General features: G+C 32.9%; 1 protein-coding gene across 1 annotated transcript; it reads right to left on the bottom strand.

The window, feature by feature from the left end:
• Positions 1 to 7957: 7957 nt before the first annotated feature.
• On the bottom strand, positions 7958 to 10112 carry Pabpc5 (poly(A) binding protein cytoplasmic 5). Its single transcript, XM_028860388.2, has 2 exons — positions 9930 to 10112; positions 7958 to 9391 (listed from the first exon to the last, which is right to left on the bottom strand). Exon 2 carries the CDS (start codon positions 9245 to 9247, stop codon positions 8099 to 8101), a length of 1149 nt encoding a protein of 382 aa, XP_028716221.1. The 5' UTR covers positions 9248 to 9391; positions 9930 to 10112; the 3' UTR covers positions 7958 to 8098.
• Positions 10113 to 20450: the final 10338 nt, after the last annotated feature.

Below are 20450 nucleotides of genomic sequence, written 5' to 3'. Positions count from 1 at the left end.
GAGACACTAAATTTGAAGACTTGTTAAGAAAAATGGAAATTCTCAAAAACTAATTGTGTTACAAAATGTCTTTTATTGCTAATATCATCTTTTTTTTTTTTTTTTTGGTTTTTTCGAAACAGGGTTTCTCTGTGTAGCTTTGCGCCTTTCCTGGAACTCACTTGGTAGCCCAGGCTGGCCTCAAACTCACAGAAATCCGCCTGGCTCTGCCTTCCGAGTGCTGGGATTAAAGGCGTGTGCCACCACCACCCCGGCTTCATCTTTGTATTTTATCTAATTCAAAACTTATGAAAATAGGGATGGTTGGCTATTTAAGTATTAGTATAATATCCTTAAGACTGACTAAAACTGCTTAACTATATGCTGTATGCTATCCGATCCTTTAGAATAAACAATTTGTTGACTTCTTTTATAGCTCTTAATACAAATGAGCATAACCTTCTGGAGATAAAGATAAAAATATAGATTTGCTCCTCATCCAACCATCAGTGTGGGCTACATTGATTTTGATTCAGTAAACCACAGATGAGTGCTAGTAATGCCAATATATTTTTTTCAGAAACAGAGAATGCTGGCATGTTGAGATGGTTCAATATGCCGTTTAAGTATAGTCACATCTTGTTTAATGACAAATTGCCTTGTCAGAAATTTAGTTATGTGATTTTTGTGGTTGTATGAACATTGTAGACTAAGTGTAAGCCCCTTAAAGCACACAAGTGGCTAGGCCCTTCCCCTGAGGACCTCCAACTATCAGGCTCTACCTACAGAACACAGAACTGCTCCATCAGTCAGACCCAGCCCACACCCTACAAAATAAAAAGCCCATAGTTAGGGTTTGAAATCTTCCTAATTCCTGTACTTGCTCCAAGCTCTGGACACGAACTCTTACCAGTCCTCATCTATCCCTCATATTTAGTAAGAAAATATTTGTATCTGCTGTGGTATAAAATACCCATCATTGATAAAAAATATTATTATATAGTACATAACTGCATAGGAGCTAGTGATTCTCTATGAAGACGATGTAAATATTCATTATAAAGTCTTCTATAGTGTGAATCAACACAGTGATCCCACTTATCTGTGTTTCCTTTCATCAATCAACATTTCTCTAATCACCTTTCTTTGGAATATAGCTTTTTTATTAGCAACAAAGCCTTACATTTGGTTTTAGAAGTTGGTGGTTACTGATTTGCAATGGTATGAAAAAGAATTATTATTTATGTGTTTCATGGATTTGCTCTTAAGTTCATTTTTATGTTCTTTTTGTTATTGTTTATGTAGTATATGAAGGTATGTTTTACATATATGCCAACTGTTTCATTCTTCAATTTATTTGTCCATCTAATTTCCTTACAAATGTATTTTAAATTTGCTACACTGCCTTTGATACCAATTGTCTTGAAATAATTGTTTTCTATAAATATAATATACAATTTGTGCTCTCATCTATTTTGCCATTTACCAGTGTCCCCTGGAAAGAGCAAGTTTAGGGACATCCTGTTACAAACAACAAAACAAGTTTTTTTCATTAAAATTAATGATAGCAAAATTCATAATTACCTTTAGAAATTAGAAATTATTGGTAGAACAACTCAATAATAATTCAAGAAAGCATTGGATTAGGAAAGAAATAATCCTTCTGAGACAAATTCTAACATAAAATGCTGGTCTCCTTTAATGAAGGATTAAATGTCAGCCAGCAGTTCATATATTTAGTGATCTAATATTTTCTCTTTTACTCTTTTTCTTTACTCCACTACATGTTTATTTACCATTTCATCTATAATGATGTTACAAAAAATTCAAATGGCTCTTCTTTTAGTGTTGTGGATGATTTTTTCATATATCCTGTGAATGTTCTCCATTTGAGGACAATATATCAACTATTACCTTACAAGGTTATGTTATACATTTTCTCAATGCTAAAATCATGGTTTGAGATTTCAATACATAAAAATTAAATTTACTGGAACTCCTCTTTTAATTAATGAATTCCTTATAGTTATCTAAGTCATTTATGTAGTGTCCTGAACTAGTCAAGGAGATTTATTTGACTTCTATAGACAGATTCCACATTGTTTTATTTACTTAATGACATTTTTAATTTCTTTTGGAAACCTAAATGACAGATATGCTTTGCATATTATGCAAGATAAATATCTGTAAAAATGTAACAATAAATACATGTAGTCTAAGATCAGTTTTAGTGTTAGTAAAAACTCAAAGTTCTTGGCCCAAGATTGAAACTAATATTTCAACTAACCAATTATTTGTCTCTCATCAATTCAAGATAAATTATCTCTGTGACTTATAGTGCTTTTAGAGAAAGTTGTGTTACTGTTTTTCAATGTATATGCATTATAAAAATTATTATGGAGAAATATTTGTATTTTAGCATTAAAATATTTAATATTTAGGCATCTATCAGAACTGAGAATTAGTGAACATGACCCAATCATCTAAGGAGGTCATAGTGCCTAAGTTAAAACTTTATTTTGGACATTCCAGAAAAAGACATATATATGTGACTTTCTTTCCTTTCTGTTTTGTTTTAGTTGGAACAAACTGAAACAGAAGTTTCAAAATAATATCTTTTCATGTGTTTTTATTCTTTGTCTGAGTGGATCACATTAATATGCTATGACATTATAAAACAAATAAAGCCTGCATGTAGGTAGGCAAATTCATTGCCTAGTTGCTACATCACAAAACTTGAACACTTCCTTATCAGCACCTCTTGTATATGCTTTCATGCCTTGAAATATTCACACATTATATGCACATGTAATATATTCTTTGTATTCAGATATTCTATCCCATGCATGCATTATGAAACCACAATACCAGGTAGATCCCATAGATTTGCTATTTCTTTAATTGGTATTATTTTTGAATGTACATTCTTTTAAAAGTACATCTTTAGTTAAATACATTCATTCACATATGAACAGTAGACAAGTTTCCCAACATCTACTATTTCTTAACATGCAAATATTAAAAATCATCTCAGCAAAGTTGCACAGTATCACATACATGCTACAAATTAAAAATTGAGGTCATGTTTAGAAAAACTACATAAACCAGAAAAATTCTACATAACCTCAAAAATTTGCAGGGTGGACTGAGGTTAGGTAAATGGAGGTAAAAGAGTAGTGAAGAGTAGATTAGCACCAGTCATTTTTTAAAGAAAGTTCACTTATAAAAGAAGTACTCCTGAGGTTTATGATCACTGTTAGTAGTTACATCAAGAATAACTATAGAAATTGAATGGAATCTCTTCTTGATGCTTAATCTTAGACATCAAAATAGGCAGAATTTATATTGTCCTTTCAATATCCATTTACATTTATAATATTCAAATGACTATTTGTATCCTTTAATTTTTGTCAATTAAGAAATTTCTCTTTTTTTCCCTATGCAGAATAAAGAAATGCATTCTTGATTTTTCTTGTCTGAAAACAAATTAATTGACTTGCTTCGAATATGTAAACAATTTTTTAATATGACTTTAGTCTTATGACTGCAATAAAAGTATTTCCTCTTTTAAATAATATTAAAATATAATATATTATATAATATATCTATTACTTTAAATACTTGGGGTTTTCTGAAACAGAAAAAAGAAAAGTATGTAAATTCCTCTGTCTTTTATTCAAGAATTTAGAATGTGCAAAGTTGTTAATGATAAGTAACTCTAAAAAAACCTCATGACATTCTATATATATTAGCTTAAATTTATTTTTTAAATAGTATCAGATATTGATAAATAAGTCCTTTTTTTGAAAAGCAAAATATGCCCCTTTGGAAACATAAAGTTAATCCCTAAAGGTGCATTTTTTATTCTATGCTATATTTTGTTTAATGATTAGTTCTAAATAAAAAATTAGTGTGATGACTGAGAAAATCATGCCATATTAATATCAGCTTTCACTCTTTTTTACTAACGATTCCCTAAAGAACTAAGAATATTTTTTTAAAAAGCTCCAAATTTTGTATTTTAAATTTAATGAAAAGACATTTTCCCTGTCAAATAATACATATTTTAAAAAATTGACTGTGAGTTTTGAGGATCAAAGTACGTGCAGTTATGTTTTTACATTATAAGAATTAGAAATTCTTATCTAGGCATAGTGGTGCACAGCTTTAATCCTAACACTCTGGAGACAGAGGTAGGTGGATCTCTGTGAGTTCAAGGCCGCCCTGGTCTTCATAAAGAGTTCCAGGTCTGTCAGAACTATGAGACTCTAACTTAAAGAAAAGAAAAACCCAGAAAGTTGATTGGAGGCTGGAGAGATGGTTAAGTGCATAAGACCACTTACTGATCTTGTGGATGACATGGGTTTAGTTCCCAGTACCCACATGGTGGTTCATAACCATCTGTAATTCCAGTCCCAAAGGATCTAATGTTTTTTTCTGACCCTTATAACCACTAGGCACACATGTGGTACACATACACACATGCTGACAAAACATTCACACACAAAAATTAAAATAAATACGTCTTTAAAAAGCAAGAATTATAAGCTTTAGTATATGGATTGCATCAAGTCTTTATATTTTTTCATTTACTTTTATAGCTAGAGTTTTTCTAACCTACTGATGATGATCTGATGAAGCTATGTTGGGATACACTAATTCTTCTGAGTGTATAAGAAATCATTTGTTAGGGCATGTTTTAAGAGAAGTAAACAATACTGTGACTGTATAAGGATTAACTAATTTCAGATGAGCAAGTACTACTTTTTCAGGAATCACTGTCATTATGTATTTCAGCATAGAAGTAAGACTTTGTGGAGTCTGATTGATCTTTATACAACATGTCATTAACGTATAAAAAGTACTGTTCTACAAATAATTTTATAAGTTTTAGCTATCATTACAGGCTTTGCATTCATGATATACTTATCAATCAAATGGTGAATAATCATGGATATATAGTATGGTAAAATAATAGAGATCATTAATAAAACCTTAACATTAAAAGGAAGACATTTCAACAGCAAAGACATAAAACAATATAAATATTTTTTTCGGTTCTCAATTACATTTCCATATACTACCTAAAATCTCATTTAGCTCATTAAATATCAAGAGGAGAACTGAAAAGTAACCAGATGGAAAGGTATCTCTTATGTTATTAATGCAATCATTAGTGGTTTGTGGAATAGTGTATTTTAGGTGTTAAACACACATCTTTTATCTCTCTTCAGGCATTTACTGACACATTTCTAATTTCTCTCTTAGATTAGGTTATTTGCAAGGAAGATGATATTTAATCCATTTCCAACCTCTTAATTAAAGAAATAATTATTATTGCTTCCATCCGCCCAAGCTAAAAATTTCACTTACATGTATAACATTTTTCTTTTTCCTTAGTCATTGGTAATAAATTAACAAAAGTTTGTGTAAAATCACGTGTACAAAAGATTACCCCCCTCCCCCAAACTTTTATGATGATGGTATGTAATCACAAAGTAATAATTTTCTTCTCCCTGGGCATATTTAAAATTTGTCCAAGTGATAATATTGAAAACTTAAGCAAAATAAAACTTGTATTAAACAGTCAATTTTAACCAAATGCTGGGCAATAAGCTTTTAAAACATTTGGCAACATTGTTTCTTTTTGGAAGTCTATTTTATGTAGCTAAAACTTAAGCACAAGATTGAAAAAGTACTCAGATATTTCTATTCAAATAGACATTACCTTTAATATATATTTTTCTCATGGTTTTCAGATATTGAAATTTCAATTTTTTCAAATGGTTACCTAGATCCTCAGTATATCTATTTTACCTCTTCCTAGAAATCCTTAATTTTGCCTGCAATTTATAAAGGTTAATCTTTAGACTATAGTCACAATTTAAATATTACGTTCCAAATTATGTATTAAATTTGATAATTTTTACTTTCTAAAACTCTTCCTAGATTTGTATTAGATCTAAACTTTTTAAAGAATCAGGCTAAAAGTGATGTTTTGTGCTTATAACTATGATTTTAAAATGATATTTGGGGCTGGAGTTATGGCTCAGCAGGTAACCTTGGCTTCTCTTCCAGATGACCAGGGTTCAACTGCCAGGACTCAAATTGCACCTCACAACTATCTGTAACTTCATTTCCAGGAGATCTTGGAACTTAAAATAGACAAACATATAGGTGAAACACCAATGATATAAAATAAAAATAAATAAATCTTCAAGAAAATATAGTGTTTGAAATGAATACAGCATATGGTATACAATTGCCATTGTATCTATTTAAAATTTTCTGTATTTTGATAGTTGCAATAATATAAAGTAGGTATATCAAATATGAAAATATTGTCTTCTGATTTTTTCCTATAAATTTATATGCATAATACATGTTGAAAATGTTCAAAATTTTGGCAACATATCTAACTATTTTGTGTTTTAATTCTCTGGAAGATTTGAATTTATACATATTATAGAAGTTTTGTCAAACTCATAATGTACAATGTTTCCAGGAAGAGATGTTAAGCACAGTGTAGTTTACAAAATTTAAAAAATATTGATTCAAAAATCTTATTCAATATCTATATTAAGGAAAATTATGAAGTCCCTAAAATCATGATATAAATATCAATATTTATTGGTATGAAAAGTTGACTACAGTTCAATGTAAAACAAAAATATAAAACAGTACATATTGTATTTTTGTAAAAATGTGTGCACACCTAAGAAAAAATATAAAAGTATGTACTAAATGAGAATGGGCTCCTTCTATAATGTTTACATGTTTCACAATTATGATTATGTATGTAAACAATAAAAAGTCAGCTGAGAAGAAACATCAAATGTTCTTGTAATTGGATCTGTCGAATGAATGAATTATATAGTTAAGAAAGTTATTCAACTTTCACACAATTTGATTATTTTTCTAATTTTTAAAGATGTTTATTCTGATGATAAGTGTTCCATGGATTGAAAGCTGAAAGTGATGAGAAGAGGCTACTTCAAAGAAAAATGGAAAATTTTTAGTTTAGAAATTGCATGGTCCTTGAAGAACAATTTATTTCCCTCAATGTTTGGAAACAGCAGGTTTTATTTTAAATGTTCTGAATCAGAAAGGAGAATTATTTGGAGTTAATAATTCTCATATAATGTATGAAGAAGTATGACGTAATCAAGGGAAAACCTGTTTCTTAATGAAACAACTGTCAATGTTTGCACATGGATATATTCAATGTTTACAAGAAACAACAGATCCTTGGTTTTTCAGCAGTATCTTATAAAATGTCTAAAGGTAAAAATGAGTTAGGGCATTATTAAATTTTCTTACTAATTTAACATGTCTACCTGTAGGTATGCATTATATGCATTTAGGAAAACAACTATTAAGGATAGTTCTTAGAATATTTTCAAATATTAAATCTCTTGGAAAAGATTTTTTAGACATCATCAGATTTTGAATAGCCATTTATCAATGCAACAGTTTCTAAAAGCACCAATTGCAAAACAAGAGGATGACATTAATAAAAACCACTTCCAATACTTAGTCAAAGCTACTAACAAATGTGTAGTATGCTCCAATATATTTGTAAAGGAAAACTAATACAATTAAATAAAGGAAATAATTTGCATATATTTTAAAGAATATTCCTTTTAAGTAATAATTTTAAGTGAAATTATGTAGCAATTTTAAGTGTCTCATATGCATTTCCCCATTCTTTGATGATTTTTCAAAAAAGCAAGTGGCAACTTTTCATTGTGCCAAAATCAGAAAGAAGGACAATGCTAAGAATATGATCATGGAAGAAATTAAATTAATATTATGGTAATAAATACAGAAATATAATGAATTGCCTCATTTAGGCAATTTAGAAAATAATGAAGAATAAGCTTTACTCTAAATTCCTAAGGATAGAGATTATGTAAAAAACATATAAAATGACAATTTTACATTTAAAAATTATGTTCTTCACTAAAATGAACAAGATTTTCTATGTACCCTTTCCAAAATAAGGTTTCACACATATACACAAAACAAAACCAAACAAAAAACCAACAAAAACCTGTGAATTTGCAGAAAATCACCCCATATTACAAAGGAGCCCAAGTAAGTATCCAACAGCTAGGGCTCACCACCTGCGCCTGGCGTGGCCCAGTGTGACATTCAGTGGCTTAGAGCCTACTACACGACCATTCATCTCATCCACTGCTTTGGTAGCCTCTTCAAAAGAAGAGAAGCAGACGACACCAAACCCTTTGCCTTGTCCCACTTCCATCATCACTTTGGCTCGACTAATTGATCCAAATGAAGAAAATTCTTCCTTCAGTTTTTCATCATCGATGGTCTCATCCAGGTTCTTAATATAGACAGGCACTCCTGGAGGCCTACTTTTTTCTTTTAATTTCAGCCTTTCAAATCTCCGCCTTAACTCAGCCAAGCGTTCAATTTTCTTCTGTGCTCTCCCTACATATAGGAGTTTCCCGTCTATTGACTTGCCATGCAGGTTTAGCACAGCTTTTTGGGCAGCTTCATGTGTCTCATATCTTACAAATCCAAAGCCTTTAGATTTCCCACTGACATCTCGTATTACTTTAACACTCTCAGTTGGCCCACATTCACTGAAAAGTTTCTTTAGTTTTTCGTCGTCCATGTCATCTCCCAAGTTTTTCACGAAAACATTAGTAAATGTTGCTCTATCCCTGGTTCTGACTTCAGCTGCTCTCTCTTCAGGAAATTTGAATCGGCCCACATAAACCTGGCGGTTGTTGAGTCGGACTCCATTCATGTGCCAGATAGCCCTATTGGCAGCAGCAAGGCTATCGAAATGGACATAGGCATAACCCTTAGAGCCATTGTCATCACATACTACTTTACAGGAAAGAATGTTCCCAAAAGCAGAAAATAAATAAAACAGGGCCCTATTGTCTACGGATTTATCCAAATTTTTGATGAATATATTTCCAACTCCAGACTTTCTTAAGCGGTCATCTGGCTGTGACCACATGAGGCGAAATGGTTTACCATTAATTAAGTCAAAATTCATTGTGTTCAAGGCCCACTCAGCATCTGCAGGAAAGCGGAAGTTAACATAACCATAACCCAGGGGGGTGCGGGTCACCGGGTCACGGCAGATTCTAGTGAAGCGTAGAGGGCCAGCGGGTCTGAACTTCTTATAGAGCATGTCTTCTGTGACGTCAGGGCCCAAGTCACCCACATACAGGGCAGCCTTGAGGTACTTCTTTTTCTTGCCAGCAGTATTAGGTTCCCCACTCCCCATCTCTGAGCGCTTAGAAGAGGATCTCTTGGGGAGGGGAAGGAGGCGAGGCGCCTTTCTCTAATCTAGGGGCCAAACAGCTGTTCTTGAACAGAAACAAACCAAGGCAGGCGAAGGGAAGCTAAAAGCAGACTGTTGAGGCTGAGGCTGAGAAAATGAAGTTCAGAAACAGCTGGTCAGCAGGCTCAGAACAAATGTTATCAGACAAAAAGGCAACCCAAAAAACAGTCTGTTCTCCCTAAGAGGACTTACAGTTTTTCACCCCTTCAGATTTCAAATTGGTTTCAAAAGCCTGCGTTAAGAATGCAATATCCCCTTTCCCGTTAAAACTAAAGAAATCAAGCATCTGACTGGCTCCCACATCTAGCTTTGGCAACAGAGGCCTCCTCGGGAATGGATTTCTGAAAAAAGGATAGGCCCCGGAGCTCCTGTGGATTTAAAACGCCAGCAATCCCTTGAAGGGGCCAACTGTGTGTATTCCTCCCCAAGCCAGGGTCAGGCTTGCTGGGCGCTCGCTAAGGCCGCTCAGCGCTCAGCGTCAGTGAAAGGCAACACTAGACACTTGGTGCGCTGGGTTCGGCAGGCAGGCTGCTGGGAGCGGATCACACATAGAGACAGACACACAGACACACGCGTGGGGAACCGGAGACCGCCCAGATCCCCAAGATGCCCACTGGGTACGGACCGAGTGAGGCGCGGTGATTTCTGCAGTCTGAGTGAAGCTCTCCGCAGGTCCGGAGGGACTGACAGGCAGCCGTGCTGTAGGTCGGCTCTGACGCGAGGCGGGTCTAGACAGATGATGGGCGGAGTCAGCAGAGGGCAGATGCGCCAAGGGCAGACCCAGTGTGGACCTATAGACAAGGGTTGCTTCCTGCCAGACAGAGCAACCAAGGAAGTAAGGGACTAAGATCTGGTGGCTCTGCTAGGGAGGGCAGGCGGTGTGCTAGGAAACCGGGAACCTTGCTAAGTAACTTCCCGCTTACAAGAGAGAAAAGAGAAGAGAGAAGAGAGAAGGAGAGAGGGAGAGAGGGAGAGAGGGAGAGAGGGAGAGAGAGGGAGAGAGAGAGGAGAGAGAGAGAGAGAGAGAGAGGAGAGAGAGAGAGAGAGAGAGAGAGAGAGAGAGAGAGAGAGAGAGAGAGAGAGAGAGAAGGAGGAGGAGGAGGAGGAGGAGGAGGAAGCAGGGGGAGGGACTGAGATGATGTTAAGATTGTCTTTATCAAAGTTTACTTATTCATTAACTTTAAGCATAATTTATACTGCTCACTTCAACATGATTAAACAAAATAGTTATGACCAGAGTAGAAAGGACTCACATTTGTTTCTGATGAATTTTCTTCTTTTGGCAGTTTGGGGTATGGTGGGTGTTGGGAAAGAAGATACAGGTAACATACTTATTTCAGTGCCTTGGAAACTTTAGAGTTCATAGCTGTGCTGGACGTCCAGTGCTAAATGATCACTAGGTCAAAAGGAACACAGAGAAGAGCTTGGCCTTTATCCTTATTAATCCTACATAATGGTAGAATTATCCCCCAGGGAGTAGGCAGAGTTCTCTTTGCTCCAGTGATGTTAAGGTTTTAATGCCTGGAGAGCCATAAAATGGCTTTTGATGCAACTTAGTGCTAAAAAAATGCTAACCTTTTTTAAAAATCAACATTCAAGTTGAATACTTTAAAAGTCACAATATAAAAGTTGAAAAATTTATGAAATTATATAATTAACTTTCTAAGACAACATAAGTATGTTAGGACGTGCATTTTCTAAAATTAATTATAAATATCAATGTGAATTGTCAACTTTAAAGCATTATGGAGAAAAAGTTGCTGTATCTATCTCTATCTATCTATCTATCTATCTATCTATCTATCTATCTATTATCTATCTATCTAATCTGTGCTGTGGATATCATTCTATATAAATAAAACACTGATGGCCAGTGACCAGACAGGAAGTATAGGCAGGACAAGGAGTTAGGAGAATTTGGGAAACAGGAAGAAGGAGGAGAGACACTGCAGCCACCGCCAGGACAAGCAGCATGTAAAGACACCGGTAAGCCACCAGCCACGTGGCAAGGTATAGATTTATAAAAATGGGTTAATTTAAGATATAAGAACAGTTAGCAAGAAGCCTGCCACGGCCATACAGTTTATAAGTATTATAAGTGTCTGAGTGATGATTTTATACGTGGATTGTGGGACTGCGGGTTTTGGTGGAAACTGGAGAGAAGCCCTGCAGCAACTATCTATCTATCTATCTATCTATCTATCTATCTATCTATCTATCTATCTATCTGTAATCTATCTATCTATGTAAATATTGTCATCTGTCTATTAGTCTATTAATCATGGTCTTGTGGTGCTGAAGATTGAATCTTGAGCCTCCAGCACTGTAAGTAAATCTTCAGAATTTTTAACAAGCTGTTTTGGAGAGAATTTTGCACTTTTAAGGAAATTCATGAAACTCAATCACACTTAAATCATCATGGAAACCATTGAAAAAATCTTACCTTCACCAAAGAAAACAAAATAAAGAATTTTCAGTACTTAAGCTGAAAAAAAAAAAAACAGATTAACAAGAAAATGATATTACATGTTCTTACCGGGGAAGTTCTTAGAATAACAAGCTAAATTTCAGTGCCTTTAAGATTTTTGGCATTTTATAGTATCTATTGAGTTGTATAATTGATTAAATGACATTTACTCTCAGTAATTAGTAAAATAGTGACTATCTTTATTGTGTCTCTATGCTCTTTTTCGAGTGTTTTTGCTTAATTAAGTCTTGGAGGTTAGGTATAGGGGAAAAAGGCAAGTGAACAATCAAACTATAGTCTTACTCTATGAAGATAGGGGCCAAAAGTAGAAAGACTTATAGACATCTTGCTACATTTTTGCATATATATGCATATATATTTGCATTATATATATATATATATATATATATATATATATATATAGTAGTCTTTCTGGGTCAGAGAGTACAAATCAGCAGTAAGTCCATTTTTTACCATGTATGAATGCCTAGGTTTGATATACAGCACCATTAAAAACCAAAATATGTACATTCATAATATAATATCTTTCATTATATATGTAAGTATTGGGGCCATAATTTATTAAGTCGTGTTAACATTGAGATTAAAATTTCTTGTATATTCAAACAAAATACACATTAGTGAACTATCAAATACAAAACATTTTTGTTGTGTTTGTTACATGTAAAGCAAGTTTATAATATATGTAATTCATATTCATATGTTAAAATCCTTTAAGGAGCCACACATGCTTGAAGCATGGCTATATGTTCCTTTCAAAATATGAGACACATTTTATACAAGGAAAGAATCACGGCTAAGTGGCATTCTAAACTATATTCCACTACACATTGTTTACAGTTCATAAGAATGTGTCAGTATGAGTGGAGGAAAACAGGAGTTCAGGTTTATTTTTGTCCCTTGTCTTAACAGGCAAATAATATTGTACTTTCAAATAAAAATTTTAGCTGTATAAATGGTTGGGAATTTATTGTGAAAGCAAACTTGGTATTCTTTTGAAAAAACAAAGGGATGGCAGAATAAAGTGTCATAAAATAAGAACATTACCATCTGAAACTTGACTTATAGTTTTAGAAAAGAGAAGAAAACAATTTCAATACCTATCTCAAATTTTCACATAGTAGCCTATAATATGAAGAGTAGTTACTTTGTATCAATCAAAAATTTAAAAGGTGGATGAGCAAAAACATAAAATTTAAAATTTTAAAATTTTTCATATGTAATATTAAGTCATTAATTCATCTGTAACCACATTGAACTTAAAAGAAATCAAAATTTCTTTTTGCCCTTAAAACACTGCACAAACTAGGTATAAGAGAAAGTTAACTCAACATAAAAGGACCATATTTGAAATGTCCACAGTTTATATTATTTTCAAAAGTGAAAATCAGAAGTATTTTATTTCAAGATAAGGTTAGGCAAGAATGTCTATTCATGACACTTGTTCTCACATGTACTGTGAACAACAAAACAGACAGAATAAAATATTTACAATGAAACATAGATCAGAAACTTTGAACTGTACAATCGAAAAAGAAATAAAATTATACACACAAATATGAAAGATACCCTCTGCCCAGGAATTGGAAAGTTTAATATTATGAAAATGACTATACTATCTGAAGATATTTAAAGATTCAGCCCAATCTCTATAAAATCACAATGAAAATTTTATTGAAATAAAAGCAAATTTATCAAAAACAAACAATAAAGCTGAAAACTGCCCAAATACCCAATGGTATTGAGAATGAACCAAACCTGGAGGCATCACACTTCCTGACTTCTAAATGTATATTTCAAAACTTTAGCATTTGAAACTACCATAAAACCAGACACACATTTCTGTATACACAATATCGAGTCTAGAATTAAATCCACATATATACATAAATCAATTTCTGACTCACAGTGTACTAATAGTGGAAAATGGGAAAGGATTTTTTGGTAATTATTATAATAAGATTCTGCACAGCAAAAGACATAAGAAACAGAATCCAAAGTCAATCTATGAAACCAAGAAATATTTAAAATACTATCTCAGATGGAAAGTTAATATTGAACTGAGATTATATAAAACATTTTCATGTCTCAATAGTGAAACAAAATAAAATCTTTACAAAAACTCACAAATCCACCAAACACAAACTGAATAGATATTTGTTCATCAAAGAAGCATAAACGACAAATAAGTATAAAAAATGATATTCACCAACACTAATCTCCAGGGGATTATAAGTCAGAGCCACAATGAGATATCTTATATGTGATGGTATTATTATGGTGAAAAATTTTAAAAGCTTGCAAGTATTGGCCAAGGATGTGACAAAATTGGAAACAATATGACCTCATGGGAGTATATAATGGTACAGCTGAAATGCAAAACAATAAGGTAGCATGTTAAAACATTAGTGATCTAGTAACCCCACATATTGGTACACATCCCAAACAATTATAATAAGTATCTCGAAAAGATAATTGCATCCCTGTTTTTATTGTGCAATTGTAATACAATAACCAAAATGTGTAAACAAGGCTATCTATCTATTGCTTAGTGACTGTAAAAGGACAAGTTGATATTTACATGCAGTGGAGGATTACTTACACGCAGCAACTGGTGATTTTTTAAATGTGACAACATGTTCAGAATTTGAGAAGATTATTTTAAGTAAAATAAACCAATCATTGTAAGATAAACATTATATGACTCTACTGTTTTAAAGTATTTAGAATAGTCAGGTTAATGTAAACAAATAATGTAGTGATGGTTGTCTGTGACTGGCTAAGGAAGAAGTGAGTAAATGTGGAAAAAATGAAAATTTGGTTATACAGAATGAATACGTTTGAGAGATTTGAAGTACAACATTACATCTGTGCTTCAAATCTGCTGTATTTTAATCTTCTTCATTTAAGAACGTAGTCAACTGTGAAGAAGTCTTTGTAATAAAATATGAAATAGAATCCGTAAAGATTGTGAGATGACTCAGTTAGAAACGTATCTGCTTAGCAAACATCAGGAAACTTAGTTCAGACTCCCAGTGCCTATGTAAAGAAATCTCTCCAAAAGAAATGGCTTTCACTGCATAGCCCCAGCACTGAGGGAAGCAGTGATGAGATAGCCAGAGGCCAGGAAATCACTGGCCAGCCAGCGTGTTTAAATCAATAACGTCCAGGTTTAGTGAGAGACACTAAAATAAGAAAAATGTTTCAAAAAATAAGTTAGGGAAGAATAGAAGAAGAACACATCTAATGAAGAACTTTAGTTTGTGTGTGTACTCATAAACATGGGCACACATACTGAATGCACATGTGTGCATACACACAAACATTCACAAATCATACACACATGCACACACACACAATACCTGTTTAACTACTAAAATAGCATTATATGCATTTTTAATTGTTTTTGTGTCTTTATATGTTCCTTTTTAATTTTAAATTATTAGCAAAGCTGATGTCAGATAATGTAGTGGCATACATCTGTAATGACAGAACTTAGAAGTGGATCATGAATTGAAGGCTAGCCTGATCCACTTGTCAAGACACTCTGTCAGCCCTCATCAAGGAAACTGCTCTTTGCAATAGACAGAGACCACTACAGAAAACCACAACCAATCAAAATGAAGAGTTTTAGAGCCCAATCCCAATAGATTAATCTACAAAACATTTCTGTACCTAAGACTCTAAGAACATTTCAGAAGATGGAGTGGAAAGAGTGTAAGAGCCAGGGAATTAGAGAATTTGATGTGAGATAGTTTATCTTAGTAATATGTGAAGCTACATTAAAAAATATCTCACTACTGTAACTGCTCTAATGTAAATGGAATGAGGACAATGCCATTGTACATGTCAAACTGGATGGGGGTAAATCCCACAATACTTCAATTCTACCTACAACTATAGATAACCAAGGAAAGCTGGCATCTGGAAATAGGGTATTCCTAAGGGAAAAACATATCAATTGGTTGTCCAGTGCCTAACAGACCACCCTGAAAACATACATACAGACATTATAAAGACTTAACAGGTTATATTGAGGACTATATATGTATAAGCATGTATATATATGCATAAAATAATAATTATTGTAAAAAGAGGACAGGACTTTTAAAGAATGGGAAAGGGTATATGGGAGGGTTTGTACATAGGGAATGGAAGGAAGAAATGTTTAAATTATAAACTCAAAAAATAAAGAAAATCAATCTAAACCAAACCAATGTAATGCATATGTGTTTATTTTGCACATGATGACTTGACAAATTTTATATAACAATTATCACAATCAAAATACAGCTCATCTTAACTTCATATTTTAATTATACCCTATTGATTTAAAGTACATTCACAACATAACATATGCAACTGTTGTGCAAACTCATGCAATTGCAATGCATTTGTAATTTGTAATTCTCCCCACTTGGAGTTTTATATATTTCATTTTGAATCAAGTTATTTGACCATATCCATTAAAAGAGGATAAGGTGATCAGCAACTGGGCAGATAGTCTTAATTTTTTTCTCTGAACAATAAAAATAATTTTCTTGTAGTGTAATTAGATACAAAACATATCTGATTATATAATTATGAATTTTGAGTTAATGTTCTTTGACTTTGATTTAGTGGAGGAAATGAAATCATGAGTTCTTAGAATATAGCATTGTGATTTATATTTATTTTAATTATCATAATATTCAAATAACAAATTTTGTCACTTAAAATTTTAAGTGTACAGCCCAGTAGCATCCACATCATTTTCATTTATCATGGCAAACTCTGAAACTCCTTCTTCTTTAAATCTAAGCATAGTAATAATTAATGTACCTTTTAGTTCAATTTAAAAATATTAAATTATTTCTTCTTTGTTTGATATAAAGCTGTTTTTATTTTTAGTCATGACACATGATACTGCAATATACATTTTTATTAATATAACTTTATATGTATTGGTTCAAATTTGCATCAGGTCAACTGCCAGTAATAAGAATTGCACAATTAAGCCGGGCGGTGGTGGCGCACGCCTTTAATCCCAGCACTCGGGAGGCAGAGGCAGGCGGATCTCTGTGAGTTCGAGGCCAGCCTGGGCTACCAAGTGAGTTCCAGGAAAGGCGAAAAGCTACACAAAGAAACCCTGTCTCGAAAAAACCAAAAAAAAAAAAAAAAAAAAAAGAATTGCACAATTAAGTGATATGACATAGGCATTATTAAATATTAATATGTACTGTTAAATATTTGTCAATTTCATGGTGATTTACTTATTTTGCAAAAACGAAAATTTGGTAAAATGACTGATGTCCAGAAAAGTAGGAATCACCAAATCTGACTCGAAAGAGGAAGAATTGCTATAAAGTCAATTACAGAATGATTACATGTGTACTAATAAAAAAATGTTATCCTAGACTTTAAAAAATGAAGAACAAGTAAAACCCCAACTGTAAAATGCATACCCAGCCATAATTAAAGCTCTCTGGATAATTTTTATAAAATTAACATGATATAAAAATCATAAATTCAGGAAAGTTTAAGGCAAATTTAAATTTTTAGATCAATGGCTGTCCATTTGATAGTGAAAGTTTCAAACTTATTGACCCAATTAACTATATATACATAGAGGTGGAAAAAGAACAGGGTCTTGTATGAATTACAGTTAAATACTACATAGCAAGCATTTAGATAGGGATATGGAATGGGAAAATGAAAACTTGATGACTCAGAAAGTCAAAACAAAGCAAAAACGTACTTCAGACACCGAAAACCACAATTTAATGTATTATATTTCTTTTCTGGCTGTATCTTAAAAATATATCCTATGTCTTGCTGGGAGGACCTGCTGGTCAGAAGTTTCAGTCTACCATGGCTTGGTAGCTCTCTCCAAGTGTGGCAACATGAAGGACCCCATCCCCCACCCTAACACCAATACCACCCCCACACCCAACCCTTTCTGCCCTATGCCCTTTTCTCTACTTGACCTTATTTGGAGACTGTCTTTAGGCCTGGATGCATGATTTATCTCTAGTATAACTCTTGATGAAGTTCCTTGGAGAAGCTTTCCCCTACTGCCCATATGGTAATTAGACATTGTGCTTGGAGCTTTTATGATAGGACCATGATTCCACATATGACAACTAAGACTTGTAGTAGGAGCCATATAATAGGAGTGTTCTGTTTAATACATATTAGGTGATGTCCCAGCCATTGTCCCCATCCTTTATATTTCCCCTCACTCTGGAATAAAGTTGAGCTGACTCACAGAAGCTGGCTCCCAGAGAGATATCTCTGCTATGTTCATAGGCCAAATACAAAGCTCTCTATCACTTCTTCTGTCTCTTTGTCCTCATGGACTGGTGGCCAACCAATCTTGAAGAAAAAGATGGCCTTATAATATCTGGCTGGAGTTTGTGAAAGTCTATCTATGCTATTACAATAGCTTTGCATTCATATGTGCATTTTTCCTATTATGCCTGGAAAATACTGTTTCCTTGAAGTTATCCACCACCTCCAAGCTGAAGTATCCACTACTCTTTGAAGATCCTTGAGTCTTGGTGTAAGGAGTATGAGATGTATGTTCTATTTAGAACTGAGAAATCCATTCTCTAATTCTCTGTACACTGAAAATTGAGGCATCTCAGTGTTAATTTCCAGCTCCTACAACGAGAAAATTCTCTGATGATGATTGAAAGATGCTCTGATCTATAGTTACAGTAATAAGTCATTAAGAGTTATTCTTTGTTTTGTTGTTGTTGTTGTTGTGATATTTTGTTTGTCTCTAATAAATAAAGTTTGCTTAGAGATCAGAGGGCAGAGCTAGCTACTAGTTAACCATAGAGGCCAGGCAGTGGTGGCACACACCTTTAATCCCAGCACTTGGGAGGGGGAAACAGGGAGGAGTTGGTGAAGTAGTAAGTGGCTCTGTTCTTTCATCATTTACCCTAATATCTGACTCCAGGGTTTTATTATTAAGACCAATTAGAATTTGTGCTACAGTATTTTTGGTTTTGGTTTTAAGACAATATCTCTAAGGAGATAGTGACATTTGTTAGCTGCTAGGAGAGGGAGAATTAACCTTTTCTAATTATGTGAAACCTTCTAGGTCCACTACATACCAGGACAGACTCTACTCCCAAGACTAACTGGGCAACAGAAACTAGACTCAATGGGGAAAAATAAAAGAGAAAACTTCAGAGATGTGTTAAAATGGATAGGAATGTTTAGAGGGAGATTATGGAAAATGTTGGTGTATATATGAAATTTTCCATGAATTTAGAATATATTTGAACACATAAAATAGAAAATATGAATGATATTTATCTATAGATTTAAAAAGTAAATTTAAAAATAAGCAAATGATGTAGAAAAAATGTTTTTTTTCTGATGTACAAACAAAAGAAAATGAATTAATATTACATTCATATTTTTAGAGTATTATATAAATTCTTTCCTTCAGATGTTTTTGATCCATAATAAATATAAATACTTAGTACTCAATAAAATTCTGTGAAAGATGGTAGGATTCTTTTGAATATCCCTGCCTATTGATTCACATAGTATGTAATGTCATTATGTACATAGTTTATGAAATACTCATTATATAATCAATCTTATTTCATCATGTTATATATAATAGTGGTTATAATAATTACAGATTATATGTTTCAATTTAAAAATATCATCCCTTTTAATTTGGTCTCTGAATTCCTTCTTATTTCTCCATTATTATTTGTAGTATAATCTGAAAGAGAAGATTCTTTCAGAATAATAAAATGAAACTGTATTTCTTCTATTTGTTTTTGAATGATTATGATATGTCATGTTGATTTCCATAACAAAACTGTCTTAATAAAATGATGAAAATTTATATTAGTATTTTATTACAACTATGTATTTCCTTAGTGTTCCCTTTAAACTAATTCTTGTACAAATGATATCAGAAAGCCTAATTAGTATTCCTGATAAATGATCATATGAAAACTTCCAGAAATTTAAAGCAAAATAATCCATGTCATCAGGAGAGAAAACTTACATTCTAATAGTGTGATTGTCAATAGCTTGGTAAAATTAATCATTATTTTAAAATCACAGTATAAACATAAAAATTTCTTATTGATTTGGAGTAATACCTAAACTCTAGAAATACAATACATTAAGGATATTGAAATTTAAATAGAATTGCTAACCTAAGCTAGTATTTTTGTGATTTTTCATTTTACATTAATATTATAACATAATTAAACATTGATTCCCTCTATTCTTCCCTCTCAACCCTTCTATAGTCCCCTATTTGCACTTTTTGAAATCAATGGCCTCTTTCTTTATTAATTGTTATTGCATCTATGTATATCATATTCCTTTGTTGTTCATAGTTCTTTGTGTATAGTTGAGAGCTTGTAGTATGTTCCCCTCCACTTTAGCATGTCTACTTATGTTGCTTTCAAAGGATATATGAAGTTCTATAATTGACTAAAGTGATCTCATTGTAACTCCAATTCTTCTCTAATTTATTTTCATAAACTTTTTTCTTAAGAGTAGACCTGCACTTGCTTAAATTGCATTAAGTTGAAGTACCATTAAGACTAATAGTCATTCATTACTAATGAGGAACTTTCCTCTTGGTCTTTTTATTTACCTATTTGAGGCTCCAAACATACTGAAATGACCATTAGA

Source organism: Peromyscus leucopus, chromosome X (assembly GCF_004664715.2).
Source record: "Peromyscus leucopus breed LL Stock chromosome X, UCI_PerLeu_2.1, whole genome shotgun sequence".
In the NCBI taxonomy this organism is placed as follows: Eukaryota; Metazoa; Chordata; class Mammalia; order Rodentia; family Cricetidae; genus Peromyscus; species Peromyscus leucopus.
The sequence above is the reverse complement of the archived record's forward strand: the minus strand, read 5'-3'. Positions and strand labels throughout refer to the sequence as shown.

Coding starts and splice junctions, on each gene's coding strand:
- Pabpc5 (XM_028860388.2), bottom strand. CDS start 9,247: ATGGGGAGTGGGGAACCTAATACTGCTGGCAAGAAAAAGAAGTACCTC.